We start from the raw sequence: 22580 nt of genomic DNA, 5'->3' as shown, positions 1-22580 counted from the left end.
TGAAATTTTGAAGTGCTGTAAAATTAAAACCGTTTGCGATAGAAGTTAAAAAAAATAAGGGGCTTCTTTCAACCATAAGGGAAGGGTGTACACCTAGTTTCATCAAAATCCGAGATGGTGGGTGGCGAAACCCTTGTTTTTTGGGTTGATTTGATGTGAGGGTTTGCCGAATGTGCTTTAGCACGTTTCTCCCTTTCGTCCTGAGTTCAATCATTTTCAAAGCCCAAAGGTGTTTGGTAAAGGCTGTTCTGCAGTTGAAGCACTCACAGAACAGTGTTTCCCAGTTTTTGGTGTTTATACTACATTTTTTTAGATTTGCCTTGAGACCTTTAAACCTCTTTTGTTGACCACCAGCATTACGCTTTCCATTTTTAAGTTTGGAATAGAGTAGTTGCTTTGGAAGACGATCATCAGGCATCCACACAACATGACCAGTCGAACCAAGTTTACCCAGGCTTTTGTGGAGGGATGAAATGCATGGTGCTGTTTCCCACCACCACTACCTCTGCAGCCTGTTAATTAATAACAATTTGCAATTGTTATTAATGTTATGGTGTTGTTTTATTTTAAATATTTATTGCTAATTGTGGTTTTAATGTTGTTTGCTCCCTTGGGACTCTTGAGTGACGGATGAACTAAAAATACCTACAGTCCGTCAATATATATGTCCAGTTCTTTAGAACCTAGATGCACATTACACACAGTTCATATGGCAAACTTCTCTGCATAGGTGTAGCCAGAGGGTGCAGCTCCTTACCCGATTAAGTAAAGCACATTCGGCAAACCCTCACATCAAATCAACCCAAAAAACAATTAAATGACCAGCCTGCTAACAAAAGTAATACCCAACAAATAAATATATAAATAAATCCTGGCTACACCTGTTCTTATCTGCTTGTATATAATAAAGAAGTCCTGGCTCCTTCTATACACTGTCCCAGCTGACAGAGGCTATTGTCCAGTCATTCCTGGGAAAACCTTTTATCTTCTGTTGTCTTTATCTTCCCTTAACCCCACAATATTTTTATAATGAGGGGGAGAAGAAACCAGGTTGCAATATAGGGTGCTGTCCTCCCACCTCCTCCAATCAGCTTTAGCCCCGGCAGTTAGAGAAGCTGTCCGGTTTGGCTTTAGAAAGGCAAGCTGCTGGAAACAAGTTGCCTTGCTTATTACAATGCCTTATTACAATGCCATAGAGAAAATCAAGAGGCAAGCCAGCACTATAAGCTTCTTTGCTTATAGGGACTGTTTGTAGAAGGATACTGTCAAAGCCACCCGTTGGTCCCAGCTCACAAGAGACCCAAGTCCAATCCAGTTTATTTACAAAAGTCTTTATTGAAGATCATTGCTCCTTTTACGTTCCATCTCCGTGGCTCTACGTCTGAACGTTAGACCGCTGAAGTCCCCTCTGAGTCGGTACCGCCTCTACACCAGTTTAAGAGGCTTGTGCTGGACCACCTCTTCCTCTCCTTCCTTTTCCGCAGGGTCTTTCTGCCCCCCTGGGTTCCCTCCCGCCGGGACTCGCCCGAGGCTGAATCCTCTGACGCCTCTTCCCCCCTCCTTCGCGCTTTGGGGCCGGGCTCCTCCCCAGGGCTCTCTTCACTTCCGCGCGCCTCCACATTCGAACTTGGCGCGCGTACGTTGCTCCTGACCTTTCTCTCGACCGCTACACTGCTCCCGGTGCTACTCTCCGCCCCTTCCGGCAGAGCGCCCTGCTCCGATCTCCTCCCCCTGTCTCCTTCTTGCTCTGCTCCCTCTGACACACTGGTAACTCCACCCCCTTCACTCCGTTCCGGCGGAGAAACCGGCTCCGATCTCCCACTCTCATTGGGGGCTCTCCTCTCGCTCCCCTGCTCCTGATTGCTTCCCCCTTGGGGTCCCCTAGGTCTGAGCAGGGGGGCTCCCTTTTGGGAGTCCTCTGACTCACTGGACAGACTCACGGACGACCTTTGGTCATTGTCATCCTCCTCCTCGTCTCTCTGGGATTCTTCCCCCTCGCTCTCTGTCTCCTCCCCCATCTGCCCTTCTCTCCCTGAAACCCTGACATCCATCCCCCCCTCGAAGCCCCCCCTTCCCCCCTCCCGCCTGTCGGGTGCCGGTCGTGGGAGCTGCGGCTCTTCGGGGTTAGATTCAGGATACAGGTCGTCTACGTCCATGTTCTCTACTGGCAGTTCTGTGTATGTGTGTTCGAACTCGGGTTCTTCAGCCAGCGCCGTCTCAGTCTTTTCTTCCATTGCTACTTCCTCTGGTGCTGCCCGCCAAGGCCCCACCATCCACCTCTTACGCCATTCCTCCTCTGGTTGCTCCTCCCACCAATAAGGAGTTTCCGTGTCCACCCCCGAGCACGATCCCCTGGGCGGGCTTGATTCTGGTGTTCCTTCCTCGGCGGAAGAAAAACCCCTGAAAGTGCTGTCTGAAACTGTGGGCGTAAAGAGCCAGTCATCAAAGTACTCGGCTGGCATGGGTCTATGTGGGAAAAGGGCATGGAACTCGTCTTTTAGAATAGGTTCGTCTAAGGCGTAGTCTGGCACCCAACTATTGGCACTGGCTGGGGCACCTTCTCTGGCGAGAAAGTATTCTACTCCCTCTGCCCCCCATCTCGAGTCCAGGATCTCTGTGACCTCGTTGAGCGGTTCGGTCCTAGGTGACCCCCCCCCTCTTGGGCGACTCTCTGTGTGGGTCTGGTACTGTTTCTGACTCCTGAAACCTGTGTGGGGCCTTGTAGGGAGTGAGCACCGACCTATGAAAGACCGGGTGCACTCTGGAGCCTTCTGGGAGAGCCAGGCGAAATGCTACAGGATTGATCCTAGCCTCAACTTGGTATGGCCCTAGCTGCCTGTGTCCTAGCTTCTTTTTGGCTAACGATTTGGCTGGCATCGCTTGGGCCGCTAACCATACCCAGTCCCCCACCTGGATGTCTTCTCCCGCCCTTCTGTGTTTGTCCGCCTGCACCTTATAGGCTTGTTTGGCCAGCTCCAAATGTCTCCGCAGTTCCTCGTGCACTTCCTGCAACTCTGCGGCGAACTGGTCGGCCTCTTGTGGCACGCCCTCTCCCGTTTCCACGAGCGTCGGAAAGGTTCTGGGATGACGGCCATTGTTCGCAAAGAACGGCGTCACCCCCGTCGATGCGTGCTTCGTGTTGTTGTAGGCAAACTCAGCCATCGGCAAGTAGTCTACCCACGCTGCGGGTCGCTGATTGGCGTAACATCTCAGGTACTGCTGCATGATCGCGTTGACCCTCTCTGCTTGGCCGTTGGTCTGTGGATGTCTCGCCGACGCTAGGTTGATCTTGACGTGCAGGATACCCAGAAGCTTCTGCCAAAAATTGGAAACAAATTGGCGCCCCCTGTCGGATAGGACGGACTGCGGCAGCCCATGCACCCTGAACACGTGGTCGACGAAAAGTTTGGCGGTCTGTTCTGCCGTCGCCACCTTGGCACAAGGAATGAAGTGCGCCATCTTGGTGAACAGGTCGACAACCACCAGTACCGCCGTCTTGCCCCTGGAGCTGGGCAGATCAGTAACAAAGTCCAGTGCTACCCTCTCCCACGGTTGCTGCGGCGTCTCCAGCGGTTCCAGCAACCCCGCCGGCTTCTGGTGTACTGGTTTGGACCTCTGACAGGTGTCACACCTGGCGACGTAATCCGCCACCTCTCCCCGCATCTGGGGCCACCAAAAGTCCCTGGCCACTAATTCTATTGTCTTCTCTTTGCCAAAGTGGCCCGCACTGGGGGCGTCGTGCAACTGTTGCAGAACCTTCGCGCGGAGCTCGTCGCTTGGTACGTAAAGAGCACCTTTGCGAGTCAAGAGCCCGTCTCGCAACTGGAACTCAGCTCCTCCATCTTGGATTGTGCAAACTGATCCACTTGCAAAGCGCGTCGCACCGCGTCCAGGTCGACTGCAATGGCAGCGCACGCCCACGCCTGCGGTGCGAAAATGTGCTTCGCTGCTATTGGTGCCGTCTCCTCAAGATATTGTGGTTTCCTGGAGAGCGCATCGGCTATAACATTGGAATCCCCCGGGATGTATTCTATTCTGAAGTCGAAATCCGCGAAGAATTCTGCCCAGCGCATGTGTCTTTGGCTCTGGAGCTTCGCTGTTCGCCAATACTCTAAGTTCTTGTGATCCGTGCGGACCTGCACTGTGTGCTTGGCTCCTATGAGGAAGTGCCGCCATGCTTTGAAAGCTGCGTGAATGGCCAACAGTTCCCTGTCCCATATGGTGTAGTTCTGCTCCGTCTTGCTGAGCTTTCGGGAGTAGAAGGCGCCAGGTCTCCAATTCCCTTGCGGATCCTCTTGCAGAAGGACGGCTCCAACCGCTCTGTCGGACGCATCGGTTTCAACCCGCATGGGCCTGCCGGGATTCACGTGCAGCAGCTGCTCCTCGGAGGCGAAGAGGCTTTTGAGCTTCCGAAAGGAGCGCTCTGCCTGTTCCGTCCAAGCGAACTTCTTCTTCTTGGAACTGAGGGTGTCCGTGATTGCTGCCGTCTCCTTTGCAAAACCTTTGATGAATTTGCGATAAAAATTGGCAAACCCGATGAATCTCTGGACCTCCTTCCGATTGCGTTGGCTCTTCCAGTCTAACACCGCTCGGACCTTGACGCTGTCCATGGCCAATCCCTCGTCGGACAGCTTGTAGCCGAGGAAATCCACCTCCGTCACATCAAACTGGCATTTCTCCAATTTGGCGTAAAGCCTGTGCTCCCGCAACCTCTGCAGGACCTCCTTTACGTCCTTCTCGTGAGCTTCCGGCGATTCCGAGAAAATCAGGATGTCGTCGAGAAAACACACACACTTCTTGTAGAGGAGTCCCGCCAGCACGTGATGCATAAATGCTTGGAAAACGTGGCTGCCATTTTGGAGACCAAACGGCATAACTCTGTATTCATACGTGCCCAGAGGCGTGAACATGGCAGTCTTCCACTCATCGCCCTCCCGGATGCGGATGAGGTTGTACGCTCCACGCAAATTCAACTTGGTGAAGATCTTACCCTTCCTAACGGTCGCTAGGAGGTCGTCAATCTTGGGCATGGGAAAGGCCTTGGGCTTAGTCAGTCTGTTTATGAATCTATAGTCCACAATGAGTCTTTTTTGGGGCGTGTCTTTCTTCTTCACAAAGAAAACAGGACTGCCTCCCACTGCTTTGGATTCCCGGATGAAACCGCGCTTCAAATTATGCTCTATGAACTCTCTGAGCTCTTGCATCTCGTCCTCAGACATGGAATACAGTTTTGCAGTCGGCAACTGCGCCCCCGTCACCAGGTCGATCGCACAGTCGTAAGGCCTGTGAGGCGGTAACTTGTCAGCTTCTTTCTCGCAGAAAACCTCCAAAAATCCTTCGTACTTGCGAGGCACTGCCTGCACCATGCCAAGGTGCAATTGCTGCTCAGCCCCCTCCTCCTGATTGGTCTGGATGCAATGCTGAGCACAATACGATGAGCAGAAGGTGATTTGACGCTGGTACCACGCTACAGCGGGACTGTGCCTCTCCAGCCAACTCATGCCCAATACTATGGGCGTGTCTGACAGGTGGGTGACATTGAAGCTAATGACTTCTCGATGGTTTCCAATCTGCATCACCATGGGAGGCGTCTGCTGCACAACTTGCCCTCCCAGCAATCTCCTGCCGTCCACCGTAACTACGTTCAGAGGCGTCGTTGCAGGCAGGAGCGCTATACGATGCTGCTTGACAAATTGCATTCCCACAAAATCAGCATTGCTCCCTGAATCAATCGTGATGGGAACTTCCAGGGTGTATCCATTCGGCAGCTGAAGCGTTGCAGTGAGCTGCACTGCTGGCTTGGGTGGTAAAGGGTCTGTGCGTTGCAAGGGTGCTGGGGACTGCTCTACAGATTCGCCTGGCTGAGCCCCAGTAGCTCCGCTTCCAGCCAGGCACTGTCGTTTCCCTGAGGCTGCTCTCTTTGCACCACTTCCGCTGCCACTGTTGCTAGAGCTGCAGTGTGTTTTTGGAGCCTCTGGGGGCACTCTTTCGCCATATGCTGTGCACTGTCACAGATGTAACATTTCCTGGTTCCTCTAGGAGGCTTCGCCTTCACTGCACCGGAAACAGGGGCTCTGGATGGTGTCTGAGCCCTAGCACCACCAATTTCCATCGGCTCTTCTCCCTGCCTCCCCAAGGGCGAGGGGTGCGTCTGGCTGAAGTCCCTGGGGACAAAAGGAGGCGTTCTCGCTGGTGCACGCGCCTGGGGTCCCTCCCCCTCGTGCCAAGGGCGCCCCTCGTGTCGTATTCCGATCGCAAGAGCCCTCTGCACCACGTCTTCTAGGGTCTGGGGTCTGTCTCCTCTGGCAATCTCATCCTTGATGGGGCCGCTAAGACCTTCCCAGAACAGATCTCTTACTGGTTTACTGTCCTTCTCCCAGCCCAACGCAGTTAATAATGCGAAGAATCTGGAATGATATTGACGTACAGTGGCTTTGCCTTGCCGCAGTCCGTGCATCTCTCTACGAGCAATATCCACGTCCACAGATGACTGGAAACAAGCATCCATCGCTTTAATAAATTCATCAGAATTGCGGCGGGCAGGGCCATCTTCGCGCCACAAATTGCGCAACCAAGCTCTAGCCTCTCCATGCAAATGCGAAATTATAAACCCCACTCTCTCTTCCTCATCTTTAAAATCATTGCGAAGCAAATGCAGTGCATACACGACGTCTGCCCTGAAGTTAGGGTAGTTTTTCAGGTTGCCATCGAAGTGGGTAACCAGGGTGCCCCCCCCCCCGCCGTCCAAGTCCAACTCCCTCCGATCTGGATCCCGGGACCCCTGCCCCGCCTGCATGCTCCCACCTTGTTCGCAGGTCCTGGCAAGCCTTCTCCAGTTCGTCATTCTTCTTCTGAGATGCAATGACCGCAGCTGTGAGTTCGGTAACCTGATTCCTCAGCATTAGCAGCTGTTCCTCCGTACTCATGGCTGCTACCGTTGGTGAGCTCTGCAAAAAAAATTTTTGCGTTCTGTGGGAGGGGACTTACTGTCAAAGCCACCCGTTGGTCCCAGCTCACAAGAGACCCAAGTCCAATCCAGTTTATTTACAAAAGTCTTTATTGAAGATCATTGCTCCTTTTACGTTCCATCTCCGTGGCTCTACGTCTGAACGTTAGACCGCTGAAGTCCCCTCTGAGTTGGTACCGCCTCTACACCAGTTTAAGAGGCTTGTGCTGGACCACCTCTTCCTCTCCTTCCTTTTCCGCAGGGTCTTTCTGCCCCCCTGGGTTCCCTCCCGCCGGGACTCGCCCGAGGCTGAATCCTCTGACGCCTCTTCCCCCCTCCTTCGCGCTTTGGGGCCGGGCTCCTCCCCAGGGCTCTCTTCACTTCCGCGCGCCTCCACATTCGAACTTGGCACACGTACGTTGCTCCTGACCTTTCTCTCGACCGCTACACTGCTCCCGGTGCTACTCTCCGCCCCTTCCGGCAGAGCGCCCTGCTCCGATCTCCTCCCCCTGTCTCCTTCTTGCTCTGCTCCCTCTGACACACTGGTAACTCCACCCCCTTCACTCCGTTCCGGCGGAAAAACCGGCTCCGATCTCCCACTCTCATTGGGGGCTCTCCTCTCGCTCCCCTGCTCCTGATTGCTTCCCCCTTGGGGTCCCCTTGGTCTGACCAGGGGGGCTCCCTTTTGGGAGTCCTCTGACTCACTGGACAGACTCACGGACGACCTTTGGTCATTGTCATCCTCCTCCTCGTCTCTCTGGGATTCTTCCCCCTCGCTCTCTGTCTCCTCCCCCATCTGCCCTTCTCTCCCTGAAACCCTGACAGATACCTTCATTCTTCCATCTAAACATCTTATGTTTGTTGTGTGAGTAGCATAATATGTCTCTCAGTTGCAGGTTCAGCTTCATGCTTAAATAATTTTTATTGACATAAGCTTACATATAAAACATTTTTCCATTTCCCCGTCTTTCCAGGCCTACATACAAATTACCTTTGTGGAACCCTATTTTGATGACTATGAGATGAAAGACAGAGTGACCCATTTTGAGAAAAACTTCAACCTCCGACGATTTATGTATACCACCCCTTTCACTCGGGATGGACGGCCACGAGGAGAATTGAGTGAGCAGTATAAGAGGAAGACCATTTTGACCACAATGCATGCTTTCCCCTACATCAAAACTAGAATCAATGTCATTCAAAAGGAGGAGGTAATGTCTGCTTCCAAAGCAATGTTGTTGTTGTTTAGTCGTTTAGTCATGTCTGACTCTTCGTGACCCCATGGACACCAGGTCAGACTCCTATCTTCCACTACCTCCCGCAATTTGGTCAGACTCATGTCCAACCATCCAAAGCAATAGAACTAAAATAAAATGTGCAGTAGTACTGAGACAAAATGAATATTAAATCCCAAAAACTGAGCTACAGCATGCGGGACTGGACACTCTTAAAATTGTCATTTCTGCTTTCCCTACTCTTCTCTACTCTGATGGGAGTGGTTCCCTACTCTTCCCTACTCTGATGGGAGTGGTTCACTTCCTCCCATTTAACTCTTTTGCCAGTCTTTTATCAAGTGGCAGAGAGTGGAAAGACCACGCTATCTACTTTTGGCTTAAAAAACAACCACATAAAACCAGCTTGTCATCCTTGTGGCAACTGTTATTTGCAGTTTCTTTGTGAAAGAGTTGCAACATACCTGTCCCTCTGTAATTTCAGTTTGTTTTGATGCCAATTGAAGTAGCTATTGAAGACATGCAAAAGAAAACGCTTGAACTGGCTGTTGCCACCAGACAGGTGCCACCAGATCCCAAAATGCTGCAGATGGTGCTTCAAGGTTCTGTAGGGGCCACAGTAAATCAGGTATATTGACAGAATATTGTTGATTTTTCTTCTTTTCTTCTCTCTGCTTAGCCATGTTAGCAGCATAAACAAAACATTAAAATGGCACACACCTACACATATTAATGGTGTAGATTAATCCTCCTATTAAAGGAGTCTGACATCTCCTTGTCACTAATCCCGGTGACTTCTTAGGCCCAAACATGAAAACTGCAGCCCAATCAACCTATAATACCTAGTTTTCCCTCTCAAGGGTTAGAGAAAGCTGGGTGTCCAAAGGCATTTTCTTACCAATTCCTGTTTTTGAGTACTGTCCCACTGAAATTCCCTCCTGTTGCAACTGAGTTGCCCTGAAAGTTGTGCCTGACTAGATTTTTTTGCCATTTTTTTGCCAGAAATCTGACTAGATTTTTTTGCCATTTATTGGGTTTTACATGATAGTAATTCTGGTTGATACCTGATCATCCATTTCCTCATGAAATATGCTTTATGTAATACAATTTTATGTTTATGTATAAGGGACCACTAGAAGTAGCTCAAGTGTTCCTAGCTGAAATTCCAGAGGATCCAAAACTTTATCGACATCACAACAAGCTGAGGTTATGCTTCAAAGAATTCATAATGAGGTGAGTAACATGGCAAAGTAAAATCTGTTAAAATTGCAATTACACTAAATCTGTGTCGGCACATTCTTGTGCATTAGGTGGCTTCACAGCAAAGATATAAACAAATTACACAATCCCCACTGTAGCATGGAATGCAGCCTCTGGTGAAATTATTGTCCCATTGGACACTAAATTGATCCTGGTAACAAGACTAAAAAGTAACTCCAAATCTTCATGTTCAGTCCCAGCCAAAAATGAAACTTTATTACAAGATGCAAATGGTCCAATACTGTGCAGTTATATTAATCAACAAAATTGTTTTCTTCATTTTTTGGGAACAGATGTGGTGAAGCAGTGGAGAAAAATAAATGTCTGATTACTGCTGACCAAAGGGAATATCAACAAGAACTGAAAAAGAACTACAACAAGTTGAAAGAGAACCTCAGACCAATGATTGAGAGGAAGATCCCAGAGCTGTATAAACCTATTGTGAAAGTTAACAGTATTTCAAGGTATAAGAAACTCCCTTTCCCCCACACGCCCAATAACCATAGCAAAATACAGCATAGGATGGTGGTAGCCAGTGTGGTTCACTCCAGATGATGAGTGAACCAGTTATCATGAGTCCAACAACATTTGGAGGGAACCACCTTGGCTAACAAAAATCTGAAGGCAACTCTGTATCAAAAAAAAAAATAGTGTCTAATGTTTTACAATATTTTATGTGCTGTAAGCTGCCCACAGTGGCTGGGGAAACCCAGCCAGATGGGTGGGGTATATTATTATTATTATTATTTGTCAGGGGTTCAGGAGGAGAGACACAGGAGGGGGAGCAAATGGAGAGCGAGGAGGAGGAATCCGAGGGGGGTGTAGGCAGTGACAGTGGCCAGAGTCATTCCACAAGCCTCTCCAGCGAATCGGAGGACTCGCAGAAGGGAGCGCCGATGGCCAGGGCAAGGGGGGTTCCGGGGGGAAACCCCAGGAAGAAGGGGCCAGCGGGGACTCCCTGAGCAGCAGTTGGAAATCAGGACCAGCTTCCCCACCAGAGCGCAGTAGGGAGGGGGAGTCCCAGGAATCGGGACCAGTGGTCTCACCACCAGCGAGAGGAGATGAGTCAGGCTTGGCCACGCCCACATCGGGGAGCGAGGAAACGGTCAGGAGGAAGGTTACCGGCTGGGCGCGCGCGCCAAGTTCAAATGTACAGGCGAGCGGCACAGCAGGGAGCCCGGATAGGGAGCCAGGTCCTAAAGCCCGCCGGAAGGAAGGGCAAGACTCAGAGGGGTCAGCGTCAGAGGAGTCCAGGAAGGAGGAAACCACAGGGGCAGAAGGACCCAGCGGAGGAAAGAACAGCGCAGGAGGTGGAGCCGGGCTAGGATCTTAAACTGGTGCGGAAGGAGTAGTGAGTCAGAGGGGACTTAGCCGGTCTAGGGACAAGACGTAGGGCTGCGCGCCCTAGGGTTTGAAATGGAAACTAAACTTCAATAAAGACTTTTGTACATTACATCAACCGGGCGTTGGTCCTCTGTGAGCTGGGACCTAGAGGCAGTCCTGACATTATTATTATTATTATTATTATTACTACTACTTACTTACTTACTTACTTACTTACTTGTCCAGTCATTTCTATTCTAATTTTCTTCTTATTTCTTTTAGGGGCTCTTTCCTTACTTCTAGTTTTAGGAAATATGAAAATCTGCCTCCACAGAACAGTTAAAAGCAGCTTCATGAAAAGGAGCTATCTACTTGCAGTGGATCAAATACAAGAGAATATGCAAATGCTGTTCCAAATTGTAAAATTTCACCACAATTTCTCATTAACACATTTTGGAAAGATTGCTTTCTGTACAAGACTCAACAAGGAAGAGTTATAACTCATCACATCTTCTAAGGGAGTGGGTATTGAAACTAGTTGCAGAAAAACAGATATTTTATTATTAATTGGCATGGATATTTGCACGCACAGAGAAAAGAGTTTTGTGTTTTCTCCAATATTCTAAAGGCCAGTTCACAATATTGCATTGTCAGCAGATGTTCCCTATATGTATGTATAAGTTAAGAGCTATTGTAGTTATACGCGCTTAATAATAGTACTACTAATAAGCTGGACATTTTCATTGAGAAAGATACCCATTTATTTTCTTAGATTGTGCACGTAGTCTGTTGGTGCAAAATATCAGGTTCAAAATTGGTGCAAAATATCAGGAACAGCCTTGAAAAGCAAATGGAAGGATGTTCAGATTCTCTTCGCCTGAAAGTTATAACATAATTGTCTCTTATTAAAACCGTGCCAACAACAAAAGTGATACTCCTTTTTTACATTCCCCCAGAAGTGTACCCAGAGCCCTGTTTCCATCTCTACTTGATTTGCAGTGGGAGTTGCACAGATGCAGATCAGATGCCAAATTGGTGGCCCTTGTTCTCTCCTATTACACCCACAAACAGATTTCCAGTTTCATAGCTTCCTAGTACATTTTAAATGATTTGCAAAATTTCACAGACGTGATCAAGTGCGCTATGATCATTAGACGGGATGTGTTTGAATTAATTTTGGAATATCTCCGAATTTTCCTTTTGGAGCCATAAAGTGCCCCGGCTGTTAATATTTGTTGTGACCTGAAATGTACTTCAGCAGTTGCAAGACAGATGCATCTGGAAGTTCCCAAACAGCCTCACAACAATCCCCTCTTGTTTGTCTACTTGGTGGTTCCATTTAGCTACCATGGCTGGTAGCAGTTGACAGACCGATACATTCTCAGATCCAGCCCAAGGCTGTAGTGGCTAAAGTGTGGTGGCTAAAGCATTGGGCTAGGACTCAGAAGATCCAGGTTCATATATCCCCACTTAGCCATGAAATGCACTGGGTGATGTTGGGTCAGTCATGTTTTCATTTTCGTGAAGGACTACGTGTGGCACCTTAAGCTCCTTGGAGAAAAGGTGAGGTAGAAATGTAATTTAGAGGAAGGGCTTTTTTCAGCCTGAACTTGCTAGAACTAGAGTGCTAGAGTTTGGGCACCTCTCAGGTGGGCATCATTGCCATTATAAAAGAACTAGGGAGATGTTCAAATTGAGTTTACTCTTTTTCAAGTAAAATAGCATTTTTAAAAGTAATGAAACATTTGGGTGCCTGGAGAAACGGACAAGATGGCATTCCTCACATCTCCCAATTCAAAATTCAGAAGTTTATAGTACTGCCAGTTAGGTATTATTTCAGCACTGGTGATGAAACAGTGACCTCTATTGCACCTGAGGGCAGCAGCTTGTCTAAAAGGGTACATGAAGGTTTTGTGGTGGGAAAGATGGGCAAAAGAAGCTCAGACGTTGAAGAAAAACAATATAGAATTTAAATGGGAGTACCCGGAGGGCATCTCATTCATGTATAGAAGTAAGAGGCATAGACTGACAAGTCCAGAAGAAACTGGCAAATTTTTAAGAAAATATAAAGAACTGAGACTAGAAAAAGAGGAAGACAAAATAGGAGAGGCAGCAGGAGGTGCAGAGGAAAAGACAAAGGAGGAAGCAGAAGGGACAAGAGGAGAAGAAGAAGAACAGGAGGAAGGAGAAACAGCTGAAATATAAAAAAGGAAGTAAATTAGGTCAAGCTAAAACACCATGCTGTTAAAGATTTGGAGTTGGAATATTAATGGGGCAAATGAGAGGAAAAAAAGGAATAATATTGAACAAATCCTGAAAAAAGAAAATGCAGACATTATTTGTTTACAGGAGACTCATATAGCAAGAAGACATAAAAGAATTTTAATAAATAAAAGACTGGGAAACGAGTTCATATCATCTGACAAAGTTAAAAAAAGAGGTGTGGTCATTTATGTTAAAAATCAAATTGAGGCCCAACAAATCTTTAAAGATGAAAATGGAAGGATAATGATGGTACAAATTAAATGGCATGGACAAAATTTGATTATAGTGGGGTTATATGCCCCGAATGACAATAAATCTGAGTTCTATAAAATCTTGGAAGAAAAATTAGCTGATTATGCAGACCAGAAAATGATTATATTGGGGGACATGAATGGGGTGGTCTCATTAGAAATGGACAGACTTAGAGACGGAGGGGGTAAGGAAGGGAAGCTGCCCAGATCCTTTTTTTCACTGGTTAAAAATTGTAACCTAATAGACACCTGGAGACTTAGACATCCTTTGGTAAAGCAATTTACGTACCACTCTGAGCCCAACCAGTCATTGTCCCGAATAGATCAGATCTGGGTCTCGAATGAACTAACACCAAGAATCATATGGGTAGAGATCCAGGCTAAAACAATATCTGATCATAATCCAATAAAAATGGAACTGAAAGGCCTGGAAGAAGGTACTTTTAGATGGAGACTGAAGGATTATCTCTTAGATGATCAAGAAATAGTCGGAAAAGCGCAGAAAAGGATGAAAGAATTCCTTAAGGATAATATGAACAAAGACACCAAAACTAAGGTGGTATGGGATGCAGGCAAGGCAGTGATGAGGGGCTTTTTCATTCAGCAGAATGCCATTAAAAAGGGAAGGGAAAAAGTGAAAAAAGACATTCTGAAACAGATAATGGACTGCGAGAGGAAGTTAGTTAAAAAGCCTAATAATAAGAAAATAAAAGAAAACATTAAAGTCCTGCAAGCCCAGTATGCAACATTAATAAACAGGGAAGTGGAATGGAATATCAAAAAACTAAGACAAAGAACGTTTGAGTTTGCGAATAAGTCAGGGAAGCTCCTGGCATGGCAGACTAAAAAAAGAAAGGAACAAAGTACAATAAATAAAATTGCAGTGAATGGAGAAGAAATAACTAACCCCAAGGAAATAAGGAAAGCTTTTCTGGATTATTATAGAGGATTATACAAAAACAGAGAGAGAAATAACCAGAGGAAAATAGAAAGATTCTTGAAAGACAAGCAGGTGCAGAAGATCTCAATGGAGAAAAAAGAGCAATTGAATATACCAATAGAGACAGAAGAAATAAAATTAGCAATAAAAGAATTAAAAAGAGGGAAAGTGCCGGGCCCAGATGGCTTCACGGCAAGCTACTATAAAGAAATGGAAACTATACTATTGACACCACTGAGAGAAGTAATGAATAACATCCTGAAAGTAAAAGAAATTCCAGACACATGGAAAGACGCATTCATTACCTTAATCCCAAAACAAGATTCAGACCTATTGCAAGTCAAGAACTACAGGCCGATTTCATTGCTAAATGTTGATTATAAAATCTTTGCAGGGATACTGGCAAGTAGAGTTAAAAATATATGGTTAGAATATATCCATGGAGATCAGGCGGGCTTTCTGCCTGGCAGGCAAATGAAAGACAATATTAGAAATATAATAAATATTATAGAATATTTGTCTGCCAGGTACGAAAAGCAAGCCATATTGATGTTCGTGGATGCAGAGAAAGCATTCGACAATATAGTTTGGGACTTTTTATTAAAACAGTTAGAATATATGGAGGTCGGTTCGAACTTCTTTAACGGAATAAAGGCAATCTACACGGAGCAGAAGGCTAAATTGATTATAAACAACGTGGTGTCAGAAGAAATAATGGTAGAGAAAGGAACGAGACAGGGTTGCCCACTTTCCCCGCTGTTATTTATAATAGTATTGGAAGTACTTTTGAATTCAATAAGACATAATAAGAAGATAAAAGGGATTATGATTGGTAAAAACGAATATAAAGTCAAGGCGTTCGCAGACGATTTAGTAATAACAACAGAAGACCCGTTGAGTTCAATAAAAGAGATACTGGAAGAACTTGAACAATTTGGTAAGGTGGCGGGCTTCAAATTAAATAAAAGAAAGACTAAAATAATGGTGAAGAACATGGACTTGAAGGTGATTGAGGAAATACAACAACAAACAGAAATAGAGGTGGCCAAAAAGGTGAAATACTTAGGAATATGGATAACCCCGAAAAATATAGACTTATTTAAGAACAACTATGAGCAGGTATGGAAACAGATAAAGAAGGACCTTGAGAGGTGGGGGAAGCTGAGATTGTCATTCTGGGGCAGGATAGCCTTAATCAAGATGAACGTGCTCCCAAGAATGTTATTTTTGTTCCAGAACTTACCGATAATCAAGGGCACTAAGATATTTAAAGAGTGGCAAAGAGAGATCTCAAAATATGTCTGGCAGGGCAAAAAACCAAGAATTAAGTTTAAACTGTTAACAGAAGCCAAAGGAAGGGGGGATTTGCCCTGCCAGACCTGAAACTATATTATGAGGCATCGTGTCTTTGCTGGGTGAAAACGTGGATAAAATTGGAAAATAAGGAACTATTAGATCTGGAGGGATTCGACAACAGAGCAGGATGGCACGCGTACTTATGGCAGGGAAAGAGGAAACACAAGGGTTTCGAAACCCACATCTTTAAAGGCCCTTTGATGGACGTTTGGGAGAGGAATAGATTTCTACTAGAACCTAAAGTACCACACTGGCTATCCCCATTAGAAGTTATGAGTGTGAAAAAGGTAAATATGAGAAGTGATTGGATAACCTATGAACAACTGTTAATAAAAGTAGGGGGGACGTGGAAATTGAAACTGTACGATCAGGTTAAAGAAAAAGTATCTGACTGGCTACACTATTTCCAAATAAATGAAATGTTTAAACAAGATATTAAAGAGAGAGGATATGCGGACAAAGATTCCAAATTCCAAACTGAAATAATAAACAATGACTATAAAATCCTTTCTAAAACGTACAATCTGCTATTAGAGTGGAATCTGATAGATGAGGAAGTGAAGTCGGTGATGATTCAGTGGGCAAGGGACATCGGTCATAATATATACTACGAAGAATGGGAGAAACTTTGGAAAAAAAACCTTAAATTTACAGCTTGTATAACGTTAAAGGAGAACCTCATGAAGATGTTTTACCGATGGTATATAACACCTGCAAAGTTAGCAAAAATATATAAAACCTGTAACAAATGCTGGAAATGCAGGGAAAAAGAGGGATCCTTTTTCCACATGTGGTGGGAATGCAGAAAGGTCAAAGGTTTTTGGGAAAGTGTTTATAATGAAATGAAGAGTATACTAAGATACACCTTTGAAAAAAAACCGGAGGCTTTTCTGTTAGGACTAGCAGGAAGGGATATCAAGAACAATGACGGCAAATTCTTTCAATATGCGACAACGGCCGCAAGAGTCCTACTAGCTCAAAATTGGAAACAACAGAACATACCGACGGTTGAGGAATGGAGAGCAAAATTGTTAGATTACGCGGAGATGGACAGATTGACGGGGGAAATTAGATATATAAAGGACCAAAGGTTCATTGATGACTGGGGGATATTTAAAGTGAAAGTAGCCCAACACGTTTTTTTAGTCAGTATAAAAAGAAGACGAATAAGCTTTTCTTCAGCTCATTTCACTTCGTTTCGTGTTTTTTGGGTGTTCATGCATATTCATCCTAAAAAATGCAAAATGAAGTGAAATACGCCAAAACAAAGCAAAACAGATTGTTTTTTGTTCCGTATGAAAGAACAAAGATGAATAAGCTTTGGACTTCTTTCAATTCTTTTCATGTTTTTTGGCAAAACGAAGTGAAAGAAGCCCAAGGAAAGAAAAAGAGGTTGTTTTTGGTTCCATATGCATAGAAAGAAGACGAATCAGCTTTGTTTGGGCTTTCACTTACTTCCAGTTCTTTCAGTGTGCATGCATATTCACCCAAAAATCATTAAATGAAGTGAAATTAGCCCATACAAAGCAAAACAGGTTGATTGTGGGTCTATGCATTGTGGTTGAATGTGGGTCTATTCTTTCTATGCATAGAAAGAAGATGGTTTGGGCTTATGTTAATTCGTTTCGTGTTTTTGGGTGTGCATGCATATGCAGAAATAAATAGCAAAAGGAAGTGAAGTAATGCCAAACAAAGGAAAACAGGTTGTTTTTGGTTCCATATGCATAGAAAGAAGATGTATGGAGCAATATGTATGGAGCAATATGGACAACAGACATTAAATTCACAGTATGCTATAATCTCAGGGAAAACACCATGAAAATGGTATATAGATGGCATCTTACTCCCAAAAAGCTTGCTAAAATGTATAAAGGGAAAACATCAACATGTTGGAGATGAAAAAAAGAGTCATACTATCATATGTGGCGGACATGTGTAGCCATTAGCAAATACTGAAGTGATATTTATAACAAGTTTAAGAAACTATTTTAAAGCACCTTCAACCCACCCACCCCAAGATTTTCCTACTTGGTATACAACCACCAGAAATTTAAAAAGATATAAGAACATTGTTTATGTATGGTATAACAGCAGCTGGAGGCCTTATAGCAAGGAACTGAAAGAATGAAACGCTCCGAGATTACAGATTGGCAAAACTGATGGGATTAGTTAGAGGAATATTGAATCAAAAAACAACTAAATAATGGATATTTAAGAATTATGTAAAATATTAGCAGAAATTGAGTGATATTTGTGAAGAAAAATATCAAAGGAATGTATACAAAGCAAAAAGAAATGATATTATACAATGTAAACCTGTGTAAAAAAGAATGTTATATCAAACAGTATAATGAGGATGGGAAGGATTGTGCTGTGTACTTTTACTATGTAAATAACTTTGTTTCTCTTTTTTTAATTTGATTTCTTTGTTTCTTATCTTTGTTATTTCTTTATTTATTTTTCTTTATAAATTTTCTATATTTTAATATATATTACTTTTTTTACCTGTTAAGAGATAGTACATAATGTTTGTATAGACATGCAAATCTTTTAATCAATAAAGAATTGATAGTTCACAAAAAAAGGAAGGAGAGAGAGAGAGCAGGAAGAAAGGAGGAAGGAAGGAAGGAAGGAAGGAAGGAAGGAAGGAAGGAAGGAGAGAGAGAGAGTAGGAGAGAGATAAGGAATGGGAGAGAGAGAGAGAGAAAGAGAAAGAGAAAGAGAAAGAGAAAGGAGGAGAGATAGAAAGAAGGGAAAGAGAGAAGAGTAGAGAGAGACAGAAAGACAAAGAGAAGCAAGGAGAGAGCGAGGAGAGAAGGAATGGAAAGGAAGGAGAGAAAAAGAAGGGAGAGAGAAGGAAGGGAGAGATAGGAGAGAAGCTAGGGAAAGTGTCGGAGTGCCCCTCATGAAGATAATGAAACGGCAGCTGGAGGAGGTTTGCAGCTGCAGCTGCAGCCAGTGCCAAAGCCACACTGCAGTTGCAACAGGAATATGAGGCCATCCCAGCAGCACTCAGCAATTCTGAGCTCTAGTGGGCTGCAAAGTGTAGATTATTTTTGGAAGGAAGAAAAGAGTTTGGATTTGATATCCCGCCTTTCACTCCCCTTAAGGAGTCTCAAAGCAGCTCACAATCTCCTCTCCCTTCCCACAGCAAATTCTCTGTGAGGTGAGCGAGGCTCACAGACTCCAGAGAAGTGTGAGTGTGACTAGCCCAAGTTCACCCAGCAGCTGTATGTGGTGGAACAGGAAAGCAAACCCAGTTCACCAGATTACGAATTCACCACTCTTAACACACTGGCTCTCAGTCTTTTATATGGAAGATGCCTGATGCATATGGCGGCCTGGAAAACTTTGCCTGTAGTATTCCCAAATGCCAGCTTAATAATTGAGAGAGAAAAGTCCCTGAAACATACCAGAACTGCTTTGTTATCTTTCCACAAAATGAATACATCTATATATCACCTGTTGGTTGGACGCCACCCACAATCTCTGCTGAGCTTTGGCAAGATTCCAGGGAAGTTCCAGGGTCTGTGTTCCCTTGAGAATCAAGGCATGGAGGAGGCATCATATCATAAGAAATATGATATATTGACATACAGTGGTACCTCGGGTTACAGACGCTTCAGGTTACAGACACTTCAGGTTACAGACTCCGCTAACCCAGAAATAGTACCTTGGGTTAAGAACTTTGCTTCAGGATGAGAGCAGAAATCACATGGCGGCAGCGGGGGAACCCATTAGCTAAAAGTGGTATCTTAATTAAGTTCTTAACTCAAGGTACCACTGTATCTATACCTGAGTTTGCATGGAAGGAGTCCAGATCTAACAACATGGTCATCCAAGAGGGGTTTGTTCCCCACAGCAGTGCAGCACTGGAGTCCAAGGCATCTCTCCCAGCCTCCCTTCAGCCATCCTGCCAAAATAGTTCTCTCCTTTGTTCTCAGGCCCCAACTCTACATATGAAATCATGCTCTGCTACCTTGGTAACCTTCCAAATCTCCTGCCTCTGTTTGTACATCTGGGCGGGGGGGGGGGAGGGCAGTTCTCTTGCATTACCAATGCATTGCTTCTTAGTAGCCCTAGCTTAGCCAGGTTGTTTTGCATAAGCTTGCCCATAATTCCTCTGCAGTTTGTATTTTCCCTTCATATTCCAAATGTTGATATTTAGTTGATATTCCTGCATTGCAAGGGGTTGGACAATGACCCTGTGAATCAAAACCCTATCATTTATTATTTTCTTGGGGTTGGGGGGGTTCCCCTCCCAAATTCATAGCACACCTGTATTGCAGCCAGAAGAAGTTGTTCAAGCACATGTCAGCAGGATTGCTGCTCTGGAGGGCAGGTTCATCTTGGGCTTCCTTGAGTGGGAATTGTTGATTATTGGACAAGTTCCTCATCAACAGCACCTGGAAGAGCTACCCAAAGGTAGATGTTGGCCTATGTCCCACTGTCTCCACCCTGGCCCACCACCTGAGGATACCAGCTGCTACAGCATCTGGCTAGGCTGCCTAAGCAATGGACATTATGTTTATTTTTATTTTTTTGTTAAATCATTTTTATTAAATTTCCAATAAGAAGCATCCAATTAACATATCAAATCATAATCCAATCAAAATAAAAAACTAAAATAAAAAAAACCAAATTATCATCTGTCAGGGGTTCAGGAGGAGAGACACAGGAGGGGGAGCAAATGGAGAGCGAGGAGGAGGAATCCGAGGGGGGTGTAGGCAGTGACAGTGGCCAGAGTCATTCCACAAGCCTCTCCAGCGAATCGGAGGACTCGCAGAAGGGAGCGCCGATGGCCAGGGCAAGGGGGGTTCCAGGGGGGAAACCCCAGGAAGAAGGGGCCAGCGGGGACTCCCTGAGCAGCAGTTGGAAATCAGGACCAGCTTCCCCACCAGAGCGCAGTAGGGAGGGGGAGTCCCAGGAATCGGGACCAGTGGTCTCACCACCAGCGAGAGGAGATGAGTCAGGCTTGGCCACGCCCACATCGGGGAGCGAGGAAACGGTCAGGAGGAAGGTTACCGGCTGGGCGCGCGCGCCAAGTTCAAATGTACAGGCGAGCGGCACAGCAGGGAGCCCGGATAGGGAGCCAGGTCCTAAAGCCCACCGGAAGGGAGGGCAAGACTCAGAGGGGTCAGCGTCAGAGGAGTCCAGGAAGGAGGAAACCACAGGGGGCAGAAGGACCCAGCGGAGGAAAGAACAGCGCAGGAGGTGGAGCCGGGCTAGGATCTTAAACTGGTGCGGAAGGAGTAGTGAGTCAGAGGGGACTTAGCCGGTCTTGGGACAAGACGTAGGGCTGCGCGCCCTAGGGTTTGAAATGGAAACTAAACTTCAATAAAGACTTTTGTACATTACATCAACCGGGCGTTGGTCCTCTGTGAGCTGGGACCTAGAGGCAGTCCTGACAGTAAGTCCCCTCTCCTTTTACCACCTCGCGACGTGAGGGAACGCAGCGAGGGGCGAAGATTGGTGCTTCGCGAGCTCACGAAAAGGAGGAAAGATGACTACCGAAGAGCAAATAGCGAGCCTGCAAAACGAAGTGACACAACTGAACGCAGAAATTTTGGCGTCCAGAAAGAGGGAAGAGGAAGCAGCTGCTGCCTGCCAAGATCTGCGAACCAGGTTAGAAGTGTTGATTAAAGAGGGGCTACCGGCACCCAGACCAGAAGGGGTTGGGCTGGGGAAGAGAGGAGGGAGCCTTGTGTCTCATTTCGATGGGAACCTGCAGCAGTATCCTAACTTCAGAGCAGACGTGATTTATGCACTACAGTTGCTGGAGAAGGACTTTAGAAGGGAGGAGGAGAAAGTGGGATTTATAGTATCGCATCTCCATGGAGAAGCTAAATCATGGCTGCGCAATCTCTGGAGAGATAAGGATCCAGCCCTCCAAAATGCGGCTGCCTTCATTAAAGCGATGGATGTGTGTTTTTTGTCAGAAATTGATGTGGATATCGCCAGGAGGGAGATTCACGGACTAAGACAAGGCAGAGCCACTGTAAGACAATATCACTCACGCTATTTTGCATTGGTGAACACACTGGGGTGGGAGAAAGAGTCAGCTGCCGTCAGAGACCTGTTCTGGGAGGGGCTGAACGGAGCTGTGAAAGACGAAATTTCCAGGGGGGGAAGACCCCAGACCACCAGAGAAGTGGTGGAGAGGGCGCTCACGATTGGAGTGAGGCTGGAAGAACGCCCTTGGGGCAAGGAGGAAGGGCGTTGGGGACGCACGCCAGCAAGAGCACCGCCCCTCTTTCCCAAGGAAGCGGAGCGCGCTCAATCCATGCTTCCGCTGGGAGGGGGAGAGGAGCCAATGGAGATAGGTGGTGCCAAGGCTCAGTCAGCAGCCAGAGCCCTAACGCCGGGAGCAGTCAAAATGAAGCCTCCTAGAGGGAACAGGAAGTGCTACATCTGTGACAGTGCTCAGCACATGGCGAAAGAGTGTCCCCAGAGGTTTCACAAGCACACTGCAGCTTCAGCAACAGTAACAGAAGCAGTTCAGCAAAGTGAACCACAGCGCTGGGCACTTCGGCAAGGAGAAGACGGTGGACTTAGTGGCCAGAGACTTTTGGTGGCCCAAGATGCGGGGGGATATCGCGGACTACGTCAATAGGTGCGACACCTGCCAAAGGGCCAAGCCAGTACACAAGCCGCCGGCGGGCCTGTTGGAACCGCTACAGACACCGTTCGAACCGTGGGAGAGGGTGGCCCTGGACTTTGTCACGGATCTGCCCAGCTTGAGAGGCAAGACGGCAGTACTCGTGGTAGTAGACTTGTTCACCAAGATGGCCCACTTCATTCCTTGCGCGAAGGTGGCCACGGCGGAGCAGACCGCTAAGCTGTTTATAGACCACGTGTTCAAGGTGCACGGCCTGCCGCGGTCTATCTTGTCCGACAGGGGGCGCCAGTTCATCTCCAACTTCTGGCAGAAACTAATGGGCTTTTTGAACGTCAAGGTCAGCTTGGCGTCGGCGAGACACCCGCAGACTAACGGACAGGCAGAGAGA

The 22580-nt window shown here is 46.4% G+C and overlaps 1 protein-coding gene across 3 annotated transcripts in view; it reads left to right on the top strand.

Annotated features, from left to right (window-relative positions):
- Positions 1-11689, top strand: part of DOCK8 (dedicator of cytokinesis 8) — a 143236-nt gene extending 131547 nt beyond the window's left edge. For all 3 annotated transcript variants that reach the window (XM_081930351.1, XM_081930350.1, XM_081930352.1), the window contains 5 exons: positions 7921-8157; positions 8663-8806; positions 9305-9411; positions 9732-9902; positions 11044-11689. In XM_081930351.1, coding sequence (XP_081786477.1) covers positions 7921-8157; positions 8663-8806; positions 9305-9411; positions 9732-9902; positions 11044-11104 — 720 coding nt within the window. In that variant the 3' untranslated portion in view covers positions 11105-11689. The remainder of the gene's footprint in view (positions 1-7920; positions 8158-8662; positions 8807-9304; positions 9412-9731; positions 9903-11043) is intronic.
- The last annotated feature ends 10891 nt before the right edge of the window (positions 11690-22580 follow it).

Source organism: Podarcis melisellensis (genome assembly GCF_964234715.1).
Source record: "Podarcis melisellensis genome assembly, chromosome: 11".
In the NCBI taxonomy this organism is placed as follows: domain Eukaryota; kingdom Metazoa; phylum Chordata; class Lepidosauria; order Squamata; family Lacertidae; genus Podarcis; species Podarcis melisellensis.
The sequence above is the reverse complement of the archived record's forward strand: the minus strand, read 5'-3'. Positions and strand labels throughout refer to the sequence as shown.